Raw genomic sequence first — 22901 nt, 5'->3', positions numbered from 1 at the left:
CTAAAGGAGGAAAACAGAAGCAACTAAATAATTGACAATGTTCGCAAACCAAGGGGTGGGGGAATGAACAGAAACTGTTAACAAGTGTTCATCAGGAAAATCATCCTGAATGGGCAAAGTGTCCTCATCCTCAGCTCTCTCAATCCTTCTGAGATAGTCTGCCACCAAGTTTTGTGCTCTGCTCCTGTGAAGGATGTCCAAGTCAAACTCTTGAAGCCATAGCATCCATCTGATTAGCCTAGGCTTGGAGTCAGCCTTCTTCAACAGGTACTTCAGAGCTGCATGATCTGTAAAAACAACAACACGAGAACCAAGCAAATATGATCGAAATTTATCAAGTGCAAAAACAATAGCTAAAAGTTCCTTTTCCGTGGTCGTGTAATTTTCTTGAGCAGCATCTAATGTCCTGGAAGCGTAGTATATCACCCTAGGTAATTTGTCAACCCTCTGTGCTAAGACAACCCCTAGTGCATAATTTGAAGCATCACACATCAGCTCGAAGGGAACTGTCCAGTCTGGGGCCTGAATGATAGGAGTGGTGGTCAAGGCTCTCTTGAGGCAATCAAACGCCTCCTTGCACCTGTCATCAAAATTAAATTCCATATCCTTCTGAAGCAAGCTGGATAGTGGAAGGGCTTTCTTGCTGAAGTCCTTAATGAAGCGCCTGTAGAAACCTGCATGGCCAAGAAAAGATCGCACATCTCGCACGCAAGAGGGGTAAGGCAATTGTGCAATGACAGATATCTTTGTAGGGTGAACCTGAATGCCCCGACTAGAAATGATATGCCCTAAAACTATACCCTGCTCTACCATAAAATGACATTTCTCAAAATTAAGAACAAGGTTAGTCTCAATGCATCTATTCAGAATTCTATCCGAACTATTCAAACATGCATCAAAAGAGGATCCATAAACAGTAAAATCATCCATAAACACCTCTATGCAATTTTTAAGAAAATCACTAAAAATACTGAGCATGCACCGCTAGAATTTGCCAGGGGCATTACTGTAGACCCCTAAAATTGTCCGGGTCGGAAATAAAGCTTGAAGACTCTCGAAGACTGAAGGATAATCAGCCAGAAGGACTCCTCGAAGGCCCTAGGAGGGTTCTCTGTAGGTCTAGAGGTCTTAGAATAGCTCAAAATAAAGAAGTGGAGGGAAAAAGCCCAATACGGCCGTACTGAACTTAATACGGCCGTATTGAAGCTTCAATACGGTCGTACTGAAGTCAATACGACCGTATTGACAGTTCAATACGACCGCAGCGAACTCAATACGGGCGTATTGAAATTTCTGAATTTCAATACGACCGTATTGAACTCCAATACGACCGTATTGAAGTTCAAAAATTTCAATACGGCCGTATTGCCCCTGTAGGCCGTATTGCGCCTATTCCCTATAAATATGACGTCAATTGGACGTCATTACACACTTTTCCACTCAGTTTTGACTCCCTCCCTGAGTATTCTGGGGTTTTTGAGCAGTGTTCTGCCCTAGAAATCTCTCTGGGAGTCGATCCGACGAAGTTCTGGAATTCCGAGCACTTAGCTTGGAGATTCGAACCTAGTCGAAGGGAAATCCTCCGGATTTCCATAGTCAAAAGTTTTTAGGAAGGAGCGAGCGAGCTTGTAGAGCGAGGGAACGCCAAAAAGCTTCCCATTTTTACTCAATAAAAGCACGCTTCAAGAGGTTTCTTCTTAAATCCTTCCTTTTACTGCTTTCTATGTGCATATTTAAACTGTCATCATGTAGATAGTTAATTTATAATCGCTTATAATAAATAGGGGTAATTTAGTAATTTTATACTGTTATTTTAAAATATAATCTGTCATAGGGAACCCGAAAGGGACGCTGTGGGGTGCTAACACCTTCCCCACGCGTAACCGACTCCCTTACCCAACTCTGGTTGTAATGGCCAAAGTTGATTTATAAAATCAATTGCCTTATCCCTTTTTCCAATGTTTTGAGTAAAACATTGGTGGCGACTCCACGAACCCTCCTTTTGCGAAAACCACTAATCCATGGAGGGTCCCGCTTGGGATTAATATGGATTGGTGAATCATTTAATAAAATTGCTCGTTTGACGAGGTCTCAGTTTGAGAATAAGTCATTCTAGTAATCCATATTTTTAAACAAATAAACGAGTCCAACCATCCTTCGCGAATGCCGAAAGTCCGTTTCGGGCCGGTGGCGACAGATGGCGACTCCACTGGGGAAGCCTCGAGAGTCAGTCCCATTTAGTGACAGATTATTTTTAACAAATAATAGTTAAAATTACTTTATTACCCCTCACTTGTATGATAACATGTTTATCTATTTGGCTTTAATAACTGTTGTATTTTTAAATTTACGCAATTGTTTGAAATAAAAACTGCACACAAACCTTTGCACACAACAGTTCCCTCTATACCCGGGGGCATGAGTGATTAACCATAGGGAGTGGATGTTAGTACGGCCGGTTGTCGAATGGGTCTATAGGTGCCCGTAGACCGTTGTCGGAAAGCATCACTCAAGGTGATAACCATGAACTTAAGTCCGACGGTGCGTTGGAACTTTCCATCGACCTACGACGAGAGGAATTGGGTCCCTATAATGGGGGCACCTTGGGGGCCTTTGACCAAGTGAGAACAGTTAGATCCTCCTTGAATATGCACTTTTCTGCAGGAGACCCCTACCTCGTGATTCGCTCGTGACTGTTCGTGGATGAGTGAATTGTTTGTGTAAATGCTTATGTGCAATTGTTTGTGCATTAATAAATAACCTCGTGATAAGGTCTAAAAATAATCCTCATGCATGAAAAAACCATGACGTGAGAGGAAAAACCATGTGTGAAAATATAATAAAAGTAAGGAGCATAGGCATCATTACCAATAAGACATCATGCATCCTCATGAAAACATACATTTTAGGATCACCAATACCTCTTGACATGAGTGAAAGAGACCCATGACTATAGAGATTCTCCGTTGGGGAGAAATCATAGATAAAGAAGGGTGGTAAACTTCCGTCTTAAAAAGGCAGCGCCTTAAAGATGGAGGTTTATCAAGCTCATGTTAAAGAGTGTATTCATTCCATAAAATAAACTAACTAAACATTCATTTTAGAAAGTGGCTGGTCATCTCTCTGTCCTTACGCGCGCACGGAAAATCAAGAAAATGGAAGCATTGGAGGAGCAAAACAAGAAGCTCACAACCGAGCTTTCACAGCTTAAAGAGCAGATGGTGCAAATGATGGAACTCATGCGTCATCACAACATCCATGATTCTCATCATAGTGATCATGGGTCCCATCATGAGGGAGAGGAGGAAGAGCATGAAAAAGATCCTCCAAACGCCGTACCCCTTGGGGCAGGAATTATAATAAAAGAGCCCGAGGTCTCAAAGGAACAATTCCATGCCCTCGAGGATCGGCTAAGGGCTATGGAGGGGCATGACTTTGACATTAAGGATGCCGCCGACATGTGTTTAGTGAGGGACATTCAATTCCCTCTTAAATTTAAAGTGCCGGATTTCCCAAAGTACGTGGGATCGACTTGCCCTGAAAGTCATCTCACCATGTACTGTCGCAAGATGGCTGCATATGCCACAAATGAAAAGCTCTTGATCCACTGCTTTCAAGAGAGCTTAGCTGAAACTGCACTCAACTGGTATATGCAGCTAGATGGAAATCTAGTACACACATGGAGGCAGTTGGCCGACGCCTTCCTCAAGCGCTACAAATACAACATCGACCTAACACCCGATAGGTCTGATCTTCAAGCCTTGAGTAAAAAGAACGATGAATCCTTCAAGGCGTACGCCCAACGTTGGAGGGAGTTGGCGGCACAGATAGAGCCCCCGCTGTCGGATAAGGAGACGGTGTCCTTATTCATCAACTCGTTGACTGGTCCCTATTACGATAAAATGATAGGGAACACAACGACACTCTTCTCGGACATCATCACCATAGGAGAAAGGGTGGAACAAGGACTTAAAAGTGGGAAGCTGGCTAAGCCTTCCCAATCATATGAAGCTAAGAAGGCCTTTGGGAAGAAGAAAGAAGGAGGAGTCAACGCTGTAACCATTGCTCCGTCTTCTTCCGCTTCGAAGTCAGGCAAATCGCAAAACAACTCTGTGAAGAAGTTTGATAGACTTCCGACCACTTACAGCGATCTCCTGCCGAAGCTAGTAGAGGCGCGTCTTATAGCTTACATTCCACCAAAGAAGGTGAATCCACCCTACCCCGATTGGTACAATCCACAAGACAAATGTCTATACCACTCGGGGGCACAAGGGCATTCAACGGAGAACTGCCGAGCTCTCAAGTATAAGGTCCAAGACCTTATCGACGCTGGGTGGGTCACTTTCGATTCGACGGCGCCCGACGTGAGCAAGAATCCTCTACCGCAGCAGGAGTAGAGAGAAGGGCAAGCCATGATAGGGCCCCTCCACATTTTTTCTTTTAGGGACTCATGATCAGTACCCGAGATCATGAGGACCTTTTCATGTAAATAAAGGGTTTTGTACAGTTTTACACTCATATATCAATAAAAAGGCATTTTTTCACACATTATTCTCTCATTTTGTTCTATTCTCCCTCTCTCATTAATATTAATAAACTCTAAACCTAAACAGAACCAATAAATAATTATGTCTGTGATTGCTCGCTCTGACCGGGATCCGAAAGCCGAAGGTGAATGGGTTGAGTTGGACAGTGATGAGGAGACCATCTCTCCGGATCTGCAAAGACTGCTAGATCAAGAAGCTCGTCTACTCCAACCGAATCAAGAAGAATTGGAGACCGTGAATTTGGGGCAGGGTCAAGAATTGAAAGAGGTCAACATTGGGACCCGTATCAGTGATGGAATAAAAACGCAATTAATTCAATTATTGAGGGAATACAAGGACGTATTTGCATGGTCGTACCATGATATGCCCGGGTTGGACTCCAACATTGTCGAACACAAGTTGCCCTTAAAAGAGGGGTCTCGACCTATTAAGCAAAAGCTTCGACGAATCAAGCCCGAATGGTCCTTAAAAATTAAGGAGGAGGTGGAAAAACAATTGGACGCGGGATTCTTGGTTGTATCCCAGTATCCCGAATGGCTGGCTAACATTGTGCCAGTCGTCAAAAAGAATGGGAAGGTTAGAGTGTGTGTTGATTATAGGGATTTGAATCGTGCCAGTCCAAAGGACGATTTTCCCTTGCCACATATTGATACACTCGTGGATCACACCGCCACAAACACACTCTATTCCTTTATGGATGGATACTCGGGGTATAATCAAATCAAGATGAATATAGAAGACCGCGAGAAAACTTCTTTCATTACACCCTGGGGAACTTTCTGCTACAGGGTGATGCCTTTTGGACTTAAAAATGCGGGTGCCACCTACCAACGAGCGATGGTGACGCTATTCCACGATATGATCCACAAAGAAATTGAAGTATACGTGGATGACATGATCGCAAAGTCAAAAGACGAGATGGACCACGTCCAATATTTGAGAAAATTATTCAATCGGCTTCGTAAGTATCAGCTTAAGCTAAACCCGGCTAAGTGTACTTTCGGAGTTCGGTCGGGTAAGCTTCTTGGGTTCATCGTCAGTGAAAAAGGCATAGAGGTGGACCCCGATAAAGTAAAGGCAATAATGGAAATGCCTCCTCCTAAAACTGAGAAAGAAATTAGAGGATTCCTCGGCAGGGTGAACTACGTCGCAAGGTTCATCGCACGGTTGACTGACACGTGCAAACCGATATTCAAGCTGTTGCGCAAGAATCATTCCGAAACTTGGGATGAGAATTGTCAACGAGCTTTTGACAAAGTCAAACAGTGCTTGGCCAATCCACCAGTATTGGTGCCACCTGTCGAGGGAAGGCCATTAATCCTCTATCTGACAGTGCTTGATGAGTCCATGGGAGCCGTGCTAGGGCAACAGGACGAAACTAGAAAGAAAGAACAAGCCATCTACTACCTGAGCAAAAAGTTCCTTGATTATGAAACCCGCTACACGCCATTAGAAAAGACTTGCTGTGCGTTAGCGTGGGCAACACAAAGGCTCAGGCAGTACATGATAAGGCATACTACTTGGTTGGTCTCCAAAATGGACCCAATTAAGTACGTGTTCGACAAGCCAATAATCACTGGGAAGATCGCCCGATGGCAAGTGCAATTATCAGAATTTGACATCATCCATGTCACACAAAAGGCCATCAAGGGTAGTACCTTAGCTGATTACCTAGCACACGGGCCGACCAATGACTATCAATCCCTTCAGGATGATTTCCCCGATGAGCATATAATGAGTATACAACATGAAGAACCAAAAGACGATGCGTGGACCATGTATTTTGATGGAGCCTCCAACATGCTTGGACAAGGGATTGGGACAGTGTTAATCTCCCCACAAGGAAAGCATATCCCTCTAACAGCAAGACTCAATTTCGACTGTACAAATAATATGGCCGAATACGAGGCTTGCGCGTTAGGAATCCAAGCGGCTATCAACAATGGTATCCTCAAACTCAAAGTATTTGGAGATTCGGCTTTAGTCATCCATCAGCTACGAGGTGACTGGGAAGTCCGAAATCCTAAACTGATACCATACGTTGAGCATATCAAAGATTTGACACAATTCTTCCAAAGTGTCATCTTTGAATACATTCCAAGGGAGGAGAATCAGTTTGCTGACGCCCTTGCTACACTATCATCGATGTTCGCCTTGGATAAGGAGCATGAAATGCCCATCATCAATATCCGGCGGCACGATAAGCAAGCGTTCTGCCTACTGATAGATGAAGCTGTTGACGATCATCCATGGTTCCATGACATCAAACAATATTTGTCAAAAGGGGAATGTCCTGATATGGCTAGTGATAATGATAAAAAGCATATCCGAAGAAGGGCCATGGGATTTCTGTTGATTGGAGAAACCCTCTACAAAAAGAATTATGACTCGGTCTTGTTGAGATGTATAGACCAAGTCGAAGCTCAAAATGTAATCAAAGAAATACATGAGGGGGTTTTCGGTACCCATATTCCCGGGCCTGCAATGGCTAAGAAAATCCTCAGAGCAGGGTATTATTGGTCAACCATGGAAAGGGATTGTTACCAATACGTCCGGAAATGCCACAAGTGTCAAGCATATGCCGACAACATTCATGTCCCACCAACGCCACTCAATGTTTTGGCTTCACCATGGCCATTCGCAATGTGGGGCATGGATGTTATTGGACCCATCGAGCCAAAAGCATCCAACGGACATAGGTTCATCCTTGTGGCCATTGACTATTTCACTAAATGGGTAGAAGCGGCATCGTATGCTCATGTGACCCGAAAGGTGGTAACATCCTTCATAAGGAAGAACATCATATGCAGATACGGTATTCCCGATAAGATCATCACTGATAATGGATCCAATTTGAACAATAAGATGGTGGAAGAATTGTGCAAAGAGTTCAAAATTCAGCACCATAACTCTTCCCCATATCGACCAAAGATGAATGGGGCAGTCGAGGCAGCCAATAAGAATATCAAGAAGATAGTACAAAAGATGGTTGTCTCATTCAAAGACTGGCATGAGATGCTACCCTTCGCTCTCCATGGTTATAGGACTTCAGTACGTACATCCACAGGAGCTACTCCATTCTCCCTTGTTTATGGAATGGAGGCAGTTCTGCCGGTTGAAGTCGAGATACCGTCTCTGAGAGTAATCATGGAAGCAAAACTTTCCGAGGCAGAATGGGTTCAAAGTCGATACAACCAATTGAACCTTATCGAAGAAAAACGACTGAACGCCATATGCCATGGTCAAGCCTACCAAAGGAAGATCAAAAAGGCTTTCGACAAAAAAGTCCATCCTCGAATCTACCATGAGGGAGAGCTGGTGATGAAGAAATTGCTACCAGCTCAAAAGGACAAAATCGGAAAGTGGGCCCCAAATTACGAAGGACCATACGTGGTAAAGCGAGCCTTCTCCGGAGGATCATTGATTCTCACAGACATGGACGGAGAAGAACTTCGATACCCAGTCAACGCTGACGTGGTAAAGAAGTATTATGCTTGAAGACGTTGCTTGCATCAGCCCGCTAGGATGAAAACCCAAAAAGGGCATCCTAGGCAAAAGTTAGGGCAAAACAAAAAGCCCGCCAGTACAAGGGTACTAGGCAAAACAAAGGCAAAATTATCCCCGCTAGGACACGTCCTAGGCAAAAATTAGGGGCAAAAGAATAAGATGCAAAAAGTAAAGCAAGCAACGATCACTTGAACCGAAAACCGAAAGGCGGTTCAAGTGATAATCTTCTAGAAGCAAGCGTCTTGCAGTATCTACACTCCTGGCTCAGGCATCTCACCCAAAACGATTAGGGGAACGAGAAAAGCGACAATTACAGATATAATTATTTAAGCCAAAAATGTATAGCCTACCTTGGCCAGCCATTCTTCAGAAATTCCCTTTGTAAATCTTTCTGTATAAACGCTTGTGAATATCAATAAAATATCCATTTGTTTCTTTTCTTTCTTGACCTTGTGATTATGCCTTTAAATTGATGTTTCTAAAAATTGTACGAAACTCTTAATAATCGGTCAATAAAAGAAAATTGGAGGGGTTCCTGTAAAATCCATAATCTCCTGCATAAAGGCTCACAAAAATACTCCCTCGCGTCAATGACAGAAAGTCCTCCAAGAAGAAGAGGATAGGGAGAGCCACTCACTTTTCTAAATAAATGAACAAAAATAAAAAAATTGTATTGCATTTGTGCATCACACACACATTAGTTGCACATTCAAAGACCTTATCATGAGGCAACTGCATAAAATAGAAAAATAGAAAATTGCTTGTGTATGACAGCAGCAAGCAAAATACAAAGATTCAGAAAATCAGCAGCATCATACAGAATAATTGAGCCTGGAGAGGCTTGCCGAAAGAATACTCTCAAAATAACTGAGCCTGGAGAGGCTCGCCGAAACAATACTCTCTCAGAATAATTGAGCCTGGAGAGGCTTGCCGAAAGAATACTCTCAAAATAACTGAGCCTGGAGAGGCTCGCCGAAATAATACTCTCTCATAATAACTGAATTTAATTTAAATTCTGTACAGCAAAAGCCAAAAACATAAAAAAGGAGGCAAAATACAGAAAAAGCCAAAAAAATAAAAAAGGCAAGGATACAGAAAATCCAACAATCAGTTTGCACAGAATAACTGAGCCTGGAGAGGCTTACCAAAATACTCCTCATCCTCCATATCAAAGAATAATTGAGCCTGGAGAGGCTCGCAGAAATAATACTCCCCAGAGAAACCTCAACTCACGCTCTTGGACTCAAAATCCCCAGCAAGAGCTATCAAAGCAAGATCGATGACATTCCCAATGGAAGTACGATTACCCAAGCAGAATATCCAAGTCAAAGGACTTAAACTTCCTCAGTGAAGATAGCTCTCCAACTCAAGTGTCGAGTGAGGCTAAGCCTGTAGAGGCTTCCTAAATAATACTCTGGGATACATAAGATCCCCAAATCCCCAGTCGCCTACTCAAGAGGTATCCCTGCAGAAGGAGAAAAATAAAAAAAAAATAATAATAATCATTCCCCGAGTGGAATCTGGCTCTCAGCCAATCATTGAACGTCAAGCTGATACGCCTAACAGAAGAGGCTAATCAAAATCAACGACAAAATTCCCCAGTGGATAACAGCCTACACAGAGGCAGCAAAATCAGAAAACCGAAAGAGACACCCGAACAAGGATAACCGGGATACTCCACCAACGTCGAAAGGACATCAGCCAATCATAAGGCACCGCTCACATCAGAAAGAGCATCCTTGTGTCTGCACCCAAAGGAATCAGAAATTCCCCAGTGGGAACCAACTACGCAATGGAAAGTTGGGACACAGGAACCTATGAGTAACTGCACATCCCCTAGACGGATCCCTGCGTTATCCAGCCCTTAGTGGCACAAAATCAAAAAACAACCGTCGAAGCAGCATCGTGGACTGTGGAGACAAAATCATCACAAATCCCTGGAAAGGAGATATTCACGCTACCCCGTCGTCACAAACACGGAGGTATGCAGCTTCCGGCTCGGGCAATGAGCGAAGCTATCTCTGGAAAAGGGGTACTCACCGCTTACCGTTGTCACAAGGGTACTTAGCTTCCGGCTCGAACAAAGAGTGAAGTTAAGCCTGGAGAGACGGTACTTACAGCTTCCAGCTTGGGCAACAAGCAAAGCAAGGCCTGGAGAGGCAAAACTCACACTGCTTACCGTTGTCACAAGGGTACTTAGCTTCCGGCTCGAACAAAGAGTGAAGTTAAGCCTGGAGAGACGGTACTCACAGCTTCCAGCTTGGGCAACAAGCAAAGCAAGGCCTGGAGAGGCAAAACTCACACTGCTTACCGTTGTCACAAGGGTACTTAGCTTCCGGCTCGAACAAAGAGTGAAGTTAAGCCTGGAGAGACGGTACTTACAGCTTCCAGCTTGGGCAACAAGCAAAGCAAGGCCTGGAGAGGCAAAGCTCACACTGCTCACCGTCGTCACAAGGATACTTAGCTTCCGGCTCGAACAAAGAGTGAAGCTAAGCCTGGAGAGGCGGTACTCAACCATCAGCGTCATCAGAGGCGCGTCGATGTCCAAACTTCCGGCTCGGGCGTCGAGTGAAGTTGACCTTGGAGAAGGTAAACTCAGCTACCGAGGATGTCAGAAGCGCCGAGGTATGCACCCACCTAGAGAGGCTACTCAACATTTTTCCACCAGAAGACGCTACAAGTCAGAAGGTCGGCACAATACCCGGACAATTGGGTCAACTCCTTTACTTGTCAGCCGATACACTAAAAGGCCGTCCGACTAAGTAAAGGGGGGGCAGCTGTAGACCCCTAAAATTGTCCGGGTCGGAAATAAAGCTTGAAGACTCTCGAAGACTGAAGGATAATCAGCCAAAAGGACTCCTCGAAGGCCCTAGGAGGGTTCTCTGTAGGTCTAGAGGTCTTAGAATAGCTCAAAATAAAGAAGTGGAGGGAAAAAGCCCAATACGGCCGTACTGAACTTAATACGGCCGTATTGAAGCTTCAATACGGTCGTACTGAAGTCAATACGACCGTATTGACAGTTCAATACGACCGCAGCGAACTCAATACGGGCGTATTGAAATTTCTGAATTTCAATACGACCGTATTGAACTCCAATACGACCGTATTGAAGTTCAAAAATTTCAATACGGCCGTATTGCCCCTGTAGGCCGTATTGCGCCTATTCCCTATAAATATGACGTCAATTGGACGTCATTACACACTTTTCCACTCAGTTTTGACTCCCTCCCTGAGTATTCTGGGGTTTTTGAGCAGTGTTCTGCCCTAGAAATCTCTCTGGGAGTCGATCCGACGAAGTTCTGGAATTCCGAGCACTTAGCTTGGAGATTCGAACCTAGTCGAAGGGAAATCCTCCGGATTTCCATAGTCAAAAGTTTTTAGGAAGGAGCGAGCGAGCTTGTAGAGCGAGGGAACGCCAAAAAGCTTCCCAGTTTTACTCAATAAAAGCACGCTTCAAGAGGTTTCTTCTTAAATCCTTCCTTTTACTGCTTTCTATGTGCATATTTAAACTGTCATCATGTAGATAGTTAATTTATAATCGCTTATAATAAATAGGGGTAATTTAGTAATTTTATACTGTTATTTTAAAATATAATCTGTCATAGGGAACCCGAAAGGGACGCTGTGGGGTGCTAACACCTTCCCCACGCGTAACCGACTCCCTTACCCAACTCTGGTTGTAATGGCCAAAGTTGATTTATAAAATCAATTGCCTTATCCCTTTTTCCAATGTTTTGAGTAAAACATTGGTGGCGACTCCACGAACCCTCCTTTTGCGAAAACCACTAATCCATGGAGGGTCCCGCTTGGGATTAATATGGATTGGTGAATCATTTAATAAAATTGCTCGTTTGACGAGGTCTCAGTTTGAGAATAAGTCATTCTAGTAATCCATATTTTTAAACAAATAAACGAGTCCAACCATCCTTCGCGAATGCCGAAAGTCCGTTTCGGGCCGGTGGCGACAATTACATAGGCCAAAAGGCATCCTTCTATAGGCAAAAGTACCAAAAGGGCAGGTGAATGTGGTCTTCTCCTGATCCTCAGGAGCAATATGAATTTGAAAATAATCAGAGAACCCATCAAGAAAATAGTAATGAGATTTACCTGCCAGACGCTCAAGCATCTGATCATTGAAGGGCAGAGGAAAATGATCCTTCCTTGTTACTTGGTTGAGCCTCCGGTAGTCAATACAAACCCTCCAACTATTTTGGACTCTGGTGGGTATGAGCTCATCCCTTCATTCTTAACAACAGTGAAGCCTGTCTTCTTGAAGACTACCTGGACTGGGCTCACCCACTGACTATCTAAAATGGGATAGATGATCCCAGCCTGTAGAAGCTTGGTGACCTCTTTCTTCACAACTTCCAAAATCACCGGGTTAAGTCTCCTATGAGGCTGTGTCACTAGTTTAGCTTCATCCTCCAATAATATCCTGTGCATGCATGTGGATGGGCTAATGCTAGGAATGTCTGCCAGGGTCCAACCAATTTCCTTCTTGTGCTTCCAAAGCACATGCAACAACCTTCCTTCTTGATCAGCATCAAGGGATGTGGATATGATCACAGGGAATCTGTCATCGTCCTCCAAGTAAGCATACTTGAGGTTCTCTAGAGGAGGCTTCAACTTTGGTGTGGGTGCTGGCTGAACATCAGAAGGAACCTGTAGACCCCTAAAATTGTCCGGGTCGCAAATAAGACTCGAAGACTCTCGAAGACCGAAGGAAAGTCAGCCGAAAGGACTCTTGGAAGACCCTGGAAGACCCTAGGATGATTCTTCATAGGTTTAGAAGTCTTAGAGTAGCTTAAAATAAGGATGTGGGAGGATTGGAGCTCAATACGGCCTCCTAGAAGTTCAGTACGGCCGTACTGAACAATTTGAACTACAATACGGCCGTACTGAAACCAATACGGCCGTACTGAAGTTTTTGAACTTCAGTACGGCCGTACTGAATTCAATACGGCCGTACTGTAGTTCAAAACTTCAGTACGGGCCGTATTGATGTCAGAGGCCGTACTGCGCCTCACTCCTATATATAGGACGTCATTTTGACGTCATTCCACACATTTGGACACTTTTTCCATACTTTTGGACCCTCTTGCTGAGTATTCTGGGGTTTTTGAGCAGTGTTCTGCCCTAGAAGTCTCTCCGAGAGCCGATCCGACAAAGTTCTTGAGTTCTGAGCATTTAGCTTGAGGATTCGAACTAGTCGAAGGGAAATCTTTTTGATTTCCATAGTAAAAATTAATTTTTAGGGAAGGAACGAGCGAGCGTGTAGTGGGAAGGAGCGCCAAAAAGCCTCCTAACGTCTGTTTAAATATATAAAAGCACGCTTCAAAGGTTCCTTTTCCAAATCCCTTCTTTTACCGCTTTTTGATTGTTGCATTGCATATTTAGAATTTTCATCATGTAAATATTCCGCTTATAATCGTTTCTAATAAATAGGGGTAATTTAGTAATTTTACACTGTTATTTATGAAATAATCCGTCATAGGGAACTCGAAAGGGGCGTTGTGGGGTGCTAACACCTTCCCCGCACGTAACCGACTCCTTTACCCAACTCTGGTTGTAATGGCCAAGGTTGATTTGCGAAAATCAATTTGCTTATCCCTTTTTCCAATGTTTTGAGTAAAACATTGGTGGCGACTCCAAGAACCCTTCTTTTTGCGAAAACCACTAATCCATGGAGGGTCCCGCTTGGGATTAACATGGATTGGTGAAATCATTTAATAAAATTGTTAGTTCGATGAGGTCTCAGTTTGAGAATAAGTCGTTCTAACAATCTATCATTTTTCAAAACTTAAAAAGAGTCCGACCATCGTCGCGAATGCCAACGTCCGTTTCGGCGGGTGGCGACAGATGGCGACTCCACTGGGGAAGCCTCGAGAGTCAGTCCCATTTAGTGATGGATTATTTCTAAAATAATAGTTTAAAATTACTTCATTACCCCTCGCTTGTATGATAATATGTTTTACCTAGTTGGCTTTAATAACTGTTGAATGTTTAAATTTTCGAAATTGTTTGAAATACAAACTGCACACAAACCTTTGCACACAACAGTTCCCTCTATACCCGGGGGCATGAGTGGAAAGCCATAGGGAGTGGATGTTAGTACGGCCGGTTGTCGAATGGGTCTATAGGTGCCCGTAGACCGTTGTCGGAAAACATCACTCAAGGTGATAACCATGAACTCGAATCCGACAGTGCGTTGGAACTTTCCATCGACTTACGACGAGAGGGATTGGGTCCCTATAATGGGGGCACCTTGGGGGCCTCAGACCGGTGAGAACAGTTAGAACCTCCTTGAATATGCACTTTTCTGCAGGATACCCCTACCTCGTGATTCGCTCGTGACTGTTCGTGGATGAGTGAATTGTTTGTGCATTGTTTATGTGACATTGTTTGAGCATACATTGCATTCTTTAAACATACAACATTCTCTTTTAAAATAAGAATAAATAGGAATAAGAATCTTCCATTACATGGTGTTAACATCTACCTTCATCACATTCATATAGGTAGTTTCCCTTTTCACCCAAAAAAATATACAAAGAAACAAAATACCCAAAAAAAGAAAAAGGGTTATTTATCCAAACCAAGCAATATCATGCATCATCTTAGGAGCATCCTGAAAACATGATAATGCTTAGTTGAATAAACACAATGCATGCATATTCAACGCCATCATCTCATATCATGCATTCTTATCAAAGATCATGAAGGGATCTAGGTTTGCATTTCATACATCCCTCCTAGTAATTTACTAATAACAGTAATAAAAAGAAAGGATTAAGCGATGCGTATGTTCAGAATGGATCGCACGCCATTCGTTATTAAGTGTAAGCCAACAACCGCGCCAAGCGAACGCACATCAACTCCGTTGTTGGTAATCAAGACGAATAAAGGGGAAGGTCCGACACCGTTAAGGATCACTGCTCCAAGACCTTTCCCCTACGAATCAAATAAGGCTGTACCGTGGATATACGACATCCATTCTTCTGCCGACAGCGATATCTCTAACATCGCTGGACTTGGGGGCATGACTAGGAGTGGCAGGATCTACACTCCCGAAGATCTTCATGATAAAGCTCCCAAGAATAAAGAAAAGGAAAAAGAAAAAGAGAAAACCGAGGAAAACAAAGAATCCGAGGAGGAGACTGACGAGCTGTTAAGATATATCCGACAGAGCGAGTACTCCATCGTGGATCAACTTCATAGGACGCCAGCAAAGATTACCCTGTTGTCGTTGATCCTAAGTTCCGAACCGCATCGGCAAGCTCTGTTGAAAGTCTTGAACGAGGCATACGTGTCGCACACTATCTCCCAAGACAAATTTGAGGGGATTGTTAGTCACATCACGGCTAATGATCACCTCACTTTCACCGATGAAGAAATCCCCGCTGAGGAACCGAACCACAACAAGCCCTTGCACATCTCTGTAAAGTGCAAGGAATACCACATCGCTAAAGTCTTGGTGGATAACGGATCTTCCTTGAATGTGATGCCAAAAAGAACGTTTGATCAAATGGCAATCAAGGGAATCCAAATGCGCCCGAGCAATATGATCGTCCGAGCTTTCGACGGTTCTAAAAGAGAAGTGGTGGGAGAAGTCAATCTTCCAATCCAAATTGGACCCACCATCTTCAACGTCGAATTTCAAGTGATGGACATTACTCCCGCATACAGCTGTCTCCTCGGCCGACCTTGGATTCATGATGCGAAAGCTGTTCCCTCTACGCTCCACCAGAAAGTCAAATTCATAGTGGGTGACAAGCTGGTGACTGTACAAGCTGAAGATGACATACTCATCAGCAAGCCATCTGCCATACCTTACGTGGATGCAGCAGAGGAAGCTCTAGAAATCGCCTTCCAAGCATTGGAGATTGCCAATGTCGAAACATTTCCCCGAGAAATGAAGAAGGTAGCTCACATGCTCACCAAGAACGGATACTTGCCCGGACAAGGACTTGGCAAGGATTCCCAAGGAATTCCCGAGCTACCCATCATTAAAGACAATCCGGGGAAACAAGGGTTAGGATACAACCCTAATAAAGATCAAAGAACGAAGAGGAACCAAGATCCTTCTCGACGTTCTTTAAGCCAGATCTTTAGGAAGGTCGGTTCACAAGCGTCAAGGCCGGTCGTCGTCATCAAGTGCTCTTCTCCTTCCGATAGGGATGTATAGACCTGATGACTATTAGAGATTACTCCTCGGGGACAGCCCGACCCCCGAGCCTCGATAGGGCACATGTTTCCTCTAGAATTATAATAAAATCATTCTTTATTATTTCTTATTGCTTCTTTTCTTGCTTGCAATAAATTTCTAGACCGCATTATTTTTAACCCTGTTTGAATAAGCATAAATGAGGTTAAAATCGTCTTAATAACAATAAACCCGCATCATTTTTATGTGGAAGTGTGTGACAACTTGGAGCACCTTTCCTTGGCCTCGACAGGTGCCATCATGGATAAAAAAAAGAAATCCTAAAAACAAAAAGCTCGGCAGGAAACCCAAAAAGGGGGCTGCGTAAAAATAAGAGCAAAGAACCCGCTAGGAATCCCACAAAAGGGTGACCTAGGCAAAAATTAGGGTTGCAAAAATAAACAAAAACAAAGGTCCGCTAAGACGCCACAAAGGGGTGTTTTAGGCAAAAATAAGGACAATCAAAAAAGCAAAAGAAACCCATGATGGTACCATGAGCTAAATCCAAAAAGAAAGGTTCAAGGGAAACCATCTAAGTTGTCGAATCACAACATCAATAAACAAGACTTTCTTAACTTCATAAGTGTTTAATCAAACAAGCCTAAACACATGAGCCTACCTTGGCCAGCCATTCTTACAAAAACCATTTTCAAAATAACAATAATCCCCTCTAAAACACAAACTTTTGAACAAAAAGAATATCTTTCCTTTCTTTTCTCTTGTCCCAAACGATTTTAGAATAATCTAGTGGAAACATGGAGATATAGTGGTCAATAGGAGGGTTGACATGTCTTCTAAAGGAAGGGAAGGATCACTTGGTTGATGACACCAATTTCGATATAACACGCATCATTCCTCGGTTACAGAAATCGGCAGCACACAGCCCGTCTAGAGGAATGGCAAAATCCAAGCAAAGAAACGCATCGGTTAATTCTTTTGAAAAAATAAATCAAATAGAATTAGGTGCATCATACCGCATACATGCATACAGATGATAGGTGTACTGGAAGATCACTTATTCTCTGTTTATTGAAAAAACCAAAAATCAAAAAAAATCAAACTTCAGAAAAAACAATGCGCCCGTACCATGTTCAGTACGCCCGTACTAAAATTAGGGTTATGAACAAATTTTTAACTCAATACAGGCGTACTGAAATGGATACAGCCGTATTGGCCTTCAGTTGCACATTTAAAGACCTTATCATGAGGCAATCGCATAAAATAGAAAAATAGAAAAAATTGCTTGTGTATGACAGCAGTCAACAGAAAAAGCCAAAAAATGACAAAAAAGGCAAAAATTCAGAAAATCAACCGCATCATACAAAATAACTGAGCCTGGAGAGGCTTGCCGAAATAATACTCCCTCATCATACAGAATAACTGAGCCTGGAGAGGCTTGCCGAAATAATACTCCCTCATCATACAGAATAACTGAGCCTGGAGAGGCTTGCCGAAATAATACTCCCTCATCATACAGAATAACTGAGCCTGGAGAGGCTTGCCGAAATAATACTCCCTCATCATACAGAATAACTGAGCCTGGAGAGGCTTGCCGAAATAATACTCCCCAATCGTACAGAATAACTGAGCCTGGAGAGGCTTGCCGAAATAATACTCCCCAGAGACATCTCAGCTTGCACTCTTGGGCCGAGTTCCCAGTGAAAGCTATCAGCGCAAGATCAGCAAGATTCCCCAATGGAAGCATGATCATCCGAACAGAATATCCGAGTCAAAGGACTTTGACTTCCTCAGTGGAAGATAGCTTTCCAACTCGAGCGACGAGTGAAGCTAAGCCTGAAGAGGCTTTCTAAATAATACTCTGGGATACATAAGATCTTCAATCCCCATTCGCCTACTCAGAGGCACTCCTTCAAAAAAAGAAAAAAAGAAAAAACATCAACAACCATTCCCCAAGCGGAATCCGGCACTCAGCCGAACACCAAACATCAAGATAATTCGCCTACTCAGAGGCACTCCTTCAAAAAAAGAAAAAAAATCAAAAACATCAACAACCATTCCCCAAGCGGAATCCGGCACTCAGCCGAACACCAAACATCAAGATAATTCGCCTACTCAGAGGCACTTCTTCAAAAAAAAGAAAATCTGAAAAGATCAATAACCATTCCCCAAGCGGAATCCGGCACTCAGCCGAACACCAAACATCAAGATAATTCGCCTACTCAGAGGCACTCCTTCAAAAGGAGAAAATCCAAAAAAGATCAATAATCATTCCCCAAAGCGGAATTTGGCATTCAGCCAATCATTGAACGTCAAGATGATCCGCCTAACAGAAGAGGCTAATCAAAATTAACGACAGAATCCCCCAGCGGATAACAGCCTACGCAGAGGCAACAAAACCAAGAAAATCAAAAAGAGTCACCCGAATAAGGATAACCGGGATACTCCACCAACGTCGAAAGGACGTCAGCCAATCATAAGGCATCGCTCACCTCAGAAAGAGCATCTTTGTGTCTGCATCCCCAAGGAATCAGAATTTCCCCAGTGGGCACCAACTACGCAATGGAAAGTTGGGACACAAGAACCTATGAGTAACTGCACATCCCCTAGACGGATCCCTACGTTATCCAACCCTCAGCGGCATCAAAATCAAAAACAACCGTCGAAGCAGCATCGTGGACTGTGGAGACAAAATCATCACAATAGAATCCCCCAGCGGATAACAGCCTAACGCAGAGGCAATAAAACCAGAAAATCAAAAGAGTCACCCGAATAAGGATAACCGGGATACTCCACCAACGTCGAAAGGACGTCAGCCAATCATAAGGCATCGCTCACCTCAAAAGGAGCATCTTTGTGTCTGCACCCCCAAGGAATCAGAAATTCCCCAATGGGCACCAACTACGCCATGGAAAGTTGGGACACAAGAACCTATGAGTAATTGCACATCCCCTAGACGGATCCCTGCGTTATCCAGCCCTCAGTGGCACAAAAATCAAAAACAATCGTCGAAGCAGCATCGTGGACTGTGGAGACAAAATCATCACAAATCCCTGGAGAGGGCAAACTCACACTGCCAACATCGTCAGAAACACGGAGGCAGACCCTGGGGAGGGCAAACCGCAGACCCTGGAGAGGGCAAACTCACGCTACCAAAGTGACCAGAAGCACGGAGGTACGCAACCCTTGGGAGGGCAAACCGCAGACCCTGGAGAGGGCAAACTCAGCTGTCAAGGTTGTCAGAAACACCGAGACAGAGCCTGGAGAGGCGGGTACTCAGCTACCCCGTCGTCAGAAACACGGAGGTATGCAACCCTGGAGAGGGCAAACTCACGCTACCGAGGTTGTCAGAAACACCGAGGTATGCATGAGCCTGGAGAGGCGACGACTAATACTCAGCTACCCCGTCGTCAGAAACAACGGAGGTATGCAACTTCAAGGTTGTCAGAAACACCGAGACAGAGCCTGGAGAGGCGGTACTCAGCTACCCCGTCATCAGAATTAACGGAGGTATGCAACTGCCAATGTCGTCAAAAACACAGAGGCAGAGCCTGGAGAGGCGGTACTCAGCCACCAACGTCGTCAGAAACACGGAGGTGTGCAACTGCTAACGTCGTAAGAAACACGGAGGCAGAGCCTGGAGAGGCGGTACTCAGCTACCGAGGTTGTCAGAAACACCGAGGTATGCACGAGCCTGGAGAGGCGACGACTAATACTCAACCTGGAGAGGCTACTCAACAATTTTCCACCGGAAGACACTACAAGTCAGAAGGATGGCTTATTCCCCGGACAATTGGGTCAACTCCTTTACTTGTCAACCGGTACGCCAAAAAGTCGTTTGACTAAGTAAAGGGGGGGCAGCTGTAGACCCCTAAAATTGTCCGGGTCGGAAATAAGACTCGAATACTCTCGAAGACCGAAGGAAAGTCAGCCGAAAGGACTCCTAGAAGACCCTGGAAGACCCTAGGATGATTCTTCATAGGTTTAGAAGTCTTAGAGTAGCTTAAAATAAGGATGTGGGAGGATTGGAGCTCAATACGGCCTCCTAGAAGTTCAGTACGACCGTACTGAACAATTTGAACTACAATACAGCCGTACTGAAACCAATACGGCCGTACTGAAGTTTTTGAACTTCAGTACGGCCTACTGAATTCAATACGGCCGTACTGTAGTTCAAAACTTCAGTACGGGTCGTATTGATGTCAGAGGCCGTACTGCGCCTCACTCCTATATATAGGACGTCATTTGGACGTCATTCCACACATTTGGACACTTTTTCCATACTTTTGGACCCTCTTGCTGAGTATTCTGGGGTTTTTGAGCAGTGTTCTGCCCTAGAAGTCTCTCCGAGAGCCGATCCGACAAAGTTCTTGAGTTCTGAGCATTTAGCTTGAGGATTCGAACTAGTCGAAGGGAAATCTTTTTGATTTCCATAGTAAAAATTAATTTTTAGGGAAGGAACGAGCGAGCGTGTAGTGGGAAGGAGCGCCAAAAAGCCTCCTAACGTCTGTTTAAATATATAAAAGCACGCTTCAAAGGTTCCTTTTCCAAATCCCTTCTTTTACCGCTTTCTGATTGTTGCATTGCATATTTAGAATTTTCATCATGTAAATATTCCGCTTATAATCGTTTCTAATAAATAGGGGTAATTTAGTAATTTTACACTGTTATTTATGAAATAATCCGTCATAGGGAACCCGAAAGGGGCGTTGTGGGGTGCTAACACCTTCCCCGCACGTAACCGACTCCCTTACCCAACTCTGGTTGTAATGGCCAAGGTTGATTTGCGAAAATCAATTGCCTTATCCCTTTTTCCAATGTTTTGAGTAAAACATTGGTGGCGACTCCAAGAACCCTTCTTTTTGCGAAAACCACTAATCCATGGAGGGTCCCGCTTGGGATTAACATGGATTGGTGAAATCATTTAATAAAATTGTTAGTTCGATGAGGTCTCAGTTTGAGAATAAGTCCTTCTAACAATCTATCATTTTTCAAAATTTAAAAAGAGTCCAACCATCGTCGCGAATGCCAAGGTCCGTTTCGACGGGTGGCGACAGAACCAAATAAGGGAGAAGGGGTTCCGCAGCCTGTACCTCAACCTGCAAGTCAGATTCTTTTGTACTTCCTGCAACATGGTTAGTGCATTCTGACTGTATAAAATCAAGAGCAAGAGGTACAACACCCAAAGTGAAAAATTCAGATGCCTTATAATCAGTTTCACATTCAGATTGATATTCAGATTCAGACTCAGACTCAATGCATGAAAGACAGCTATACAAATCAAATGAAAATGAATGCTTCTTAGCATGAGAAGAATCAAAATCATGAATGTGCTCATCAACTAGATCATCAATCAATTCAGCACGAAAAATAGAATGAGCTTCAGAAGGAAATTTCATGGCATCCATAATATTCAAATGAACAACAATATCACCAAATTCCATAGACAAGGTGCCAGCATAAACATCAATCTTAGTCCAGGCTATTTTCAGAAATGGTCTGCCTAGAATGATTGGGACAGAACCATGGGAGAATCCGTCCTCCATATCAAGAACATAAAAATCAGCGGGAAAAATAAGTTCACCAACCCGAACTAAGACATCGTCAATGAAACCTGTAGGGTGGGCAACACTCCTATTGGCCAACTGAATGACGACGCCCATACGTTGCAAAAGACCAAGAGACAAAGAATTAAAAATGGACAGAGGCATGAAATTAATTGAAGCTCCTAAATCAAGCATGGCATCAAATTTACTGTTACCAATAATACAAGGTACACAAAATGTACCTGGGTCCTTACACTTTTCAGGAATGTGTGGAACAGATTTACCTATGAGTGCTGAGACGTTTCTCCCCATGCTGATTCGCTCATTGCCCTTCAGCTTCCTCTTGTGGGTGCACAAGTCTTTCAGGAACTTAGCATATCTGGGAATTCGCTTGATGGCATCCAGCAGAGGTATGTTCACCTCCACCTTCCTGAAGGTCTCCAATATCTCCTTATCCACCTCTTCCATCTTTTTGCTTGGAATTGATTTTGGTGGAAATGGAAGAGGGATAGGAAACTGATGTAGATCATCACTGTGTGCACTAGAAGAAGGTCCACCTGCATGAAAATTTTGGGCACCAATTGGTTCATCATTATGCTCAGGTGGTGCAGATGCTGGAACTGAACTGGCACTGATACAGGTGCAGGTGCTGATGGAGGTACTGCAGTGGGTATGTCAATCTGTTTCCCCGACCTTAATGTGATGGCACTCACATTTTTTGGATTCTGCACAGTCTGTGAAGGTAACTTATCTGAATTTTGAGACTGTGTCTGATTGAGTTGAGTAGCCATCTGCCCCATCTGATTGGTCAAGCTTTGAATGGAAGCCCTGGTCTCTTGCTGGAATTGCATATTTTGAAGACTCATCTGCCTCACCAACTCCTCCAATGAAGGCTTAGAGGAAGTAGAAGGTTGAGCTAGTTGGGCTGCAAGTGCAAGAGGAGGAGGTCTCTGTTGAGGAGGCTGGTATGTAGAACTTGAGGGGTTATTCTGGAAGGGTGGTGGATTTTCCTGCTACTGCTGAGAGTTTCCCCACCTCAAGTTAGGATGATTCCTCCAACCAGGATTGTATTTATTGGAAGACAGATCATAATTATGTTGTTGCTGGTGTGGAGGTTTGTTGTTGTAAATGTTGGCAGCA

The 22901-nt window shown here is 43.8% G+C and overlaps 1 protein-coding gene across 1 annotated transcript; it reads right to left on the bottom strand.

Annotated features, from left to right (window-relative positions):
* LOC145954867 (uncharacterized) lies at positions 1-22627 on the bottom strand. Its single transcript, XM_083069557.1, has 5 exons — positions 22319-22627; positions 21558-22151; positions 21393-21512; positions 12359-12698; positions 1-674 (listed from the first exon to the last, which is right to left on the bottom strand). The coding sequence occupies exons 1-5, from the start codon at positions 22625-22627 to the stop codon at positions 1-3; spliced, it is 2037 nt and encodes a 678-aa protein (XP_082925683.1).
* Between the last annotated feature and the right edge of the window lie 274 nt (positions 22628-22901).

The sequence above is a fragment of the Cajanus cajan genome, chromosome 1 (assembly GCF_000230855.2).
Source record: "Cajanus cajan strain Asha chromosome 1, NIPB_CcT2T_4, whole genome shotgun sequence".
Lineage (NCBI taxonomy): Eukaryota > Viridiplantae > Streptophyta > Magnoliopsida > Fabales > Fabaceae > Cajanus > Cajanus cajan.
The sequence above is the reverse complement of the archived record's forward strand: the minus strand, read 5'-3'. Positions and strand labels throughout refer to the sequence as shown.

What these genes read in the sequence shown, in the direction of transcription:
- LOC145954867 (XM_083069557.1), bottom strand. Translation starts at nt 22,627, where the DNA reads ATGAGTCTTCAAAATATGCAATTCCAGCAAGAGACCAGGGCTTCCATT. An exon ending in TGCCCAAAATTTTCATGCAG is followed by an intron (nt 22,152 to 22,318) that starts GTGGACCTTCTT and finishes GATGCCATCAAG; the next exon opens with CGAATTCCCAGATATGCTAA. An exon ending in AATTTTTCACTTTGGGTGTT is followed by an intron (nt 12,699 to 21,392) that starts GTACCTCTTGCT and finishes TCTGATGTTCAG; the next exon opens with CCAGCACCCACACCAAAGTT.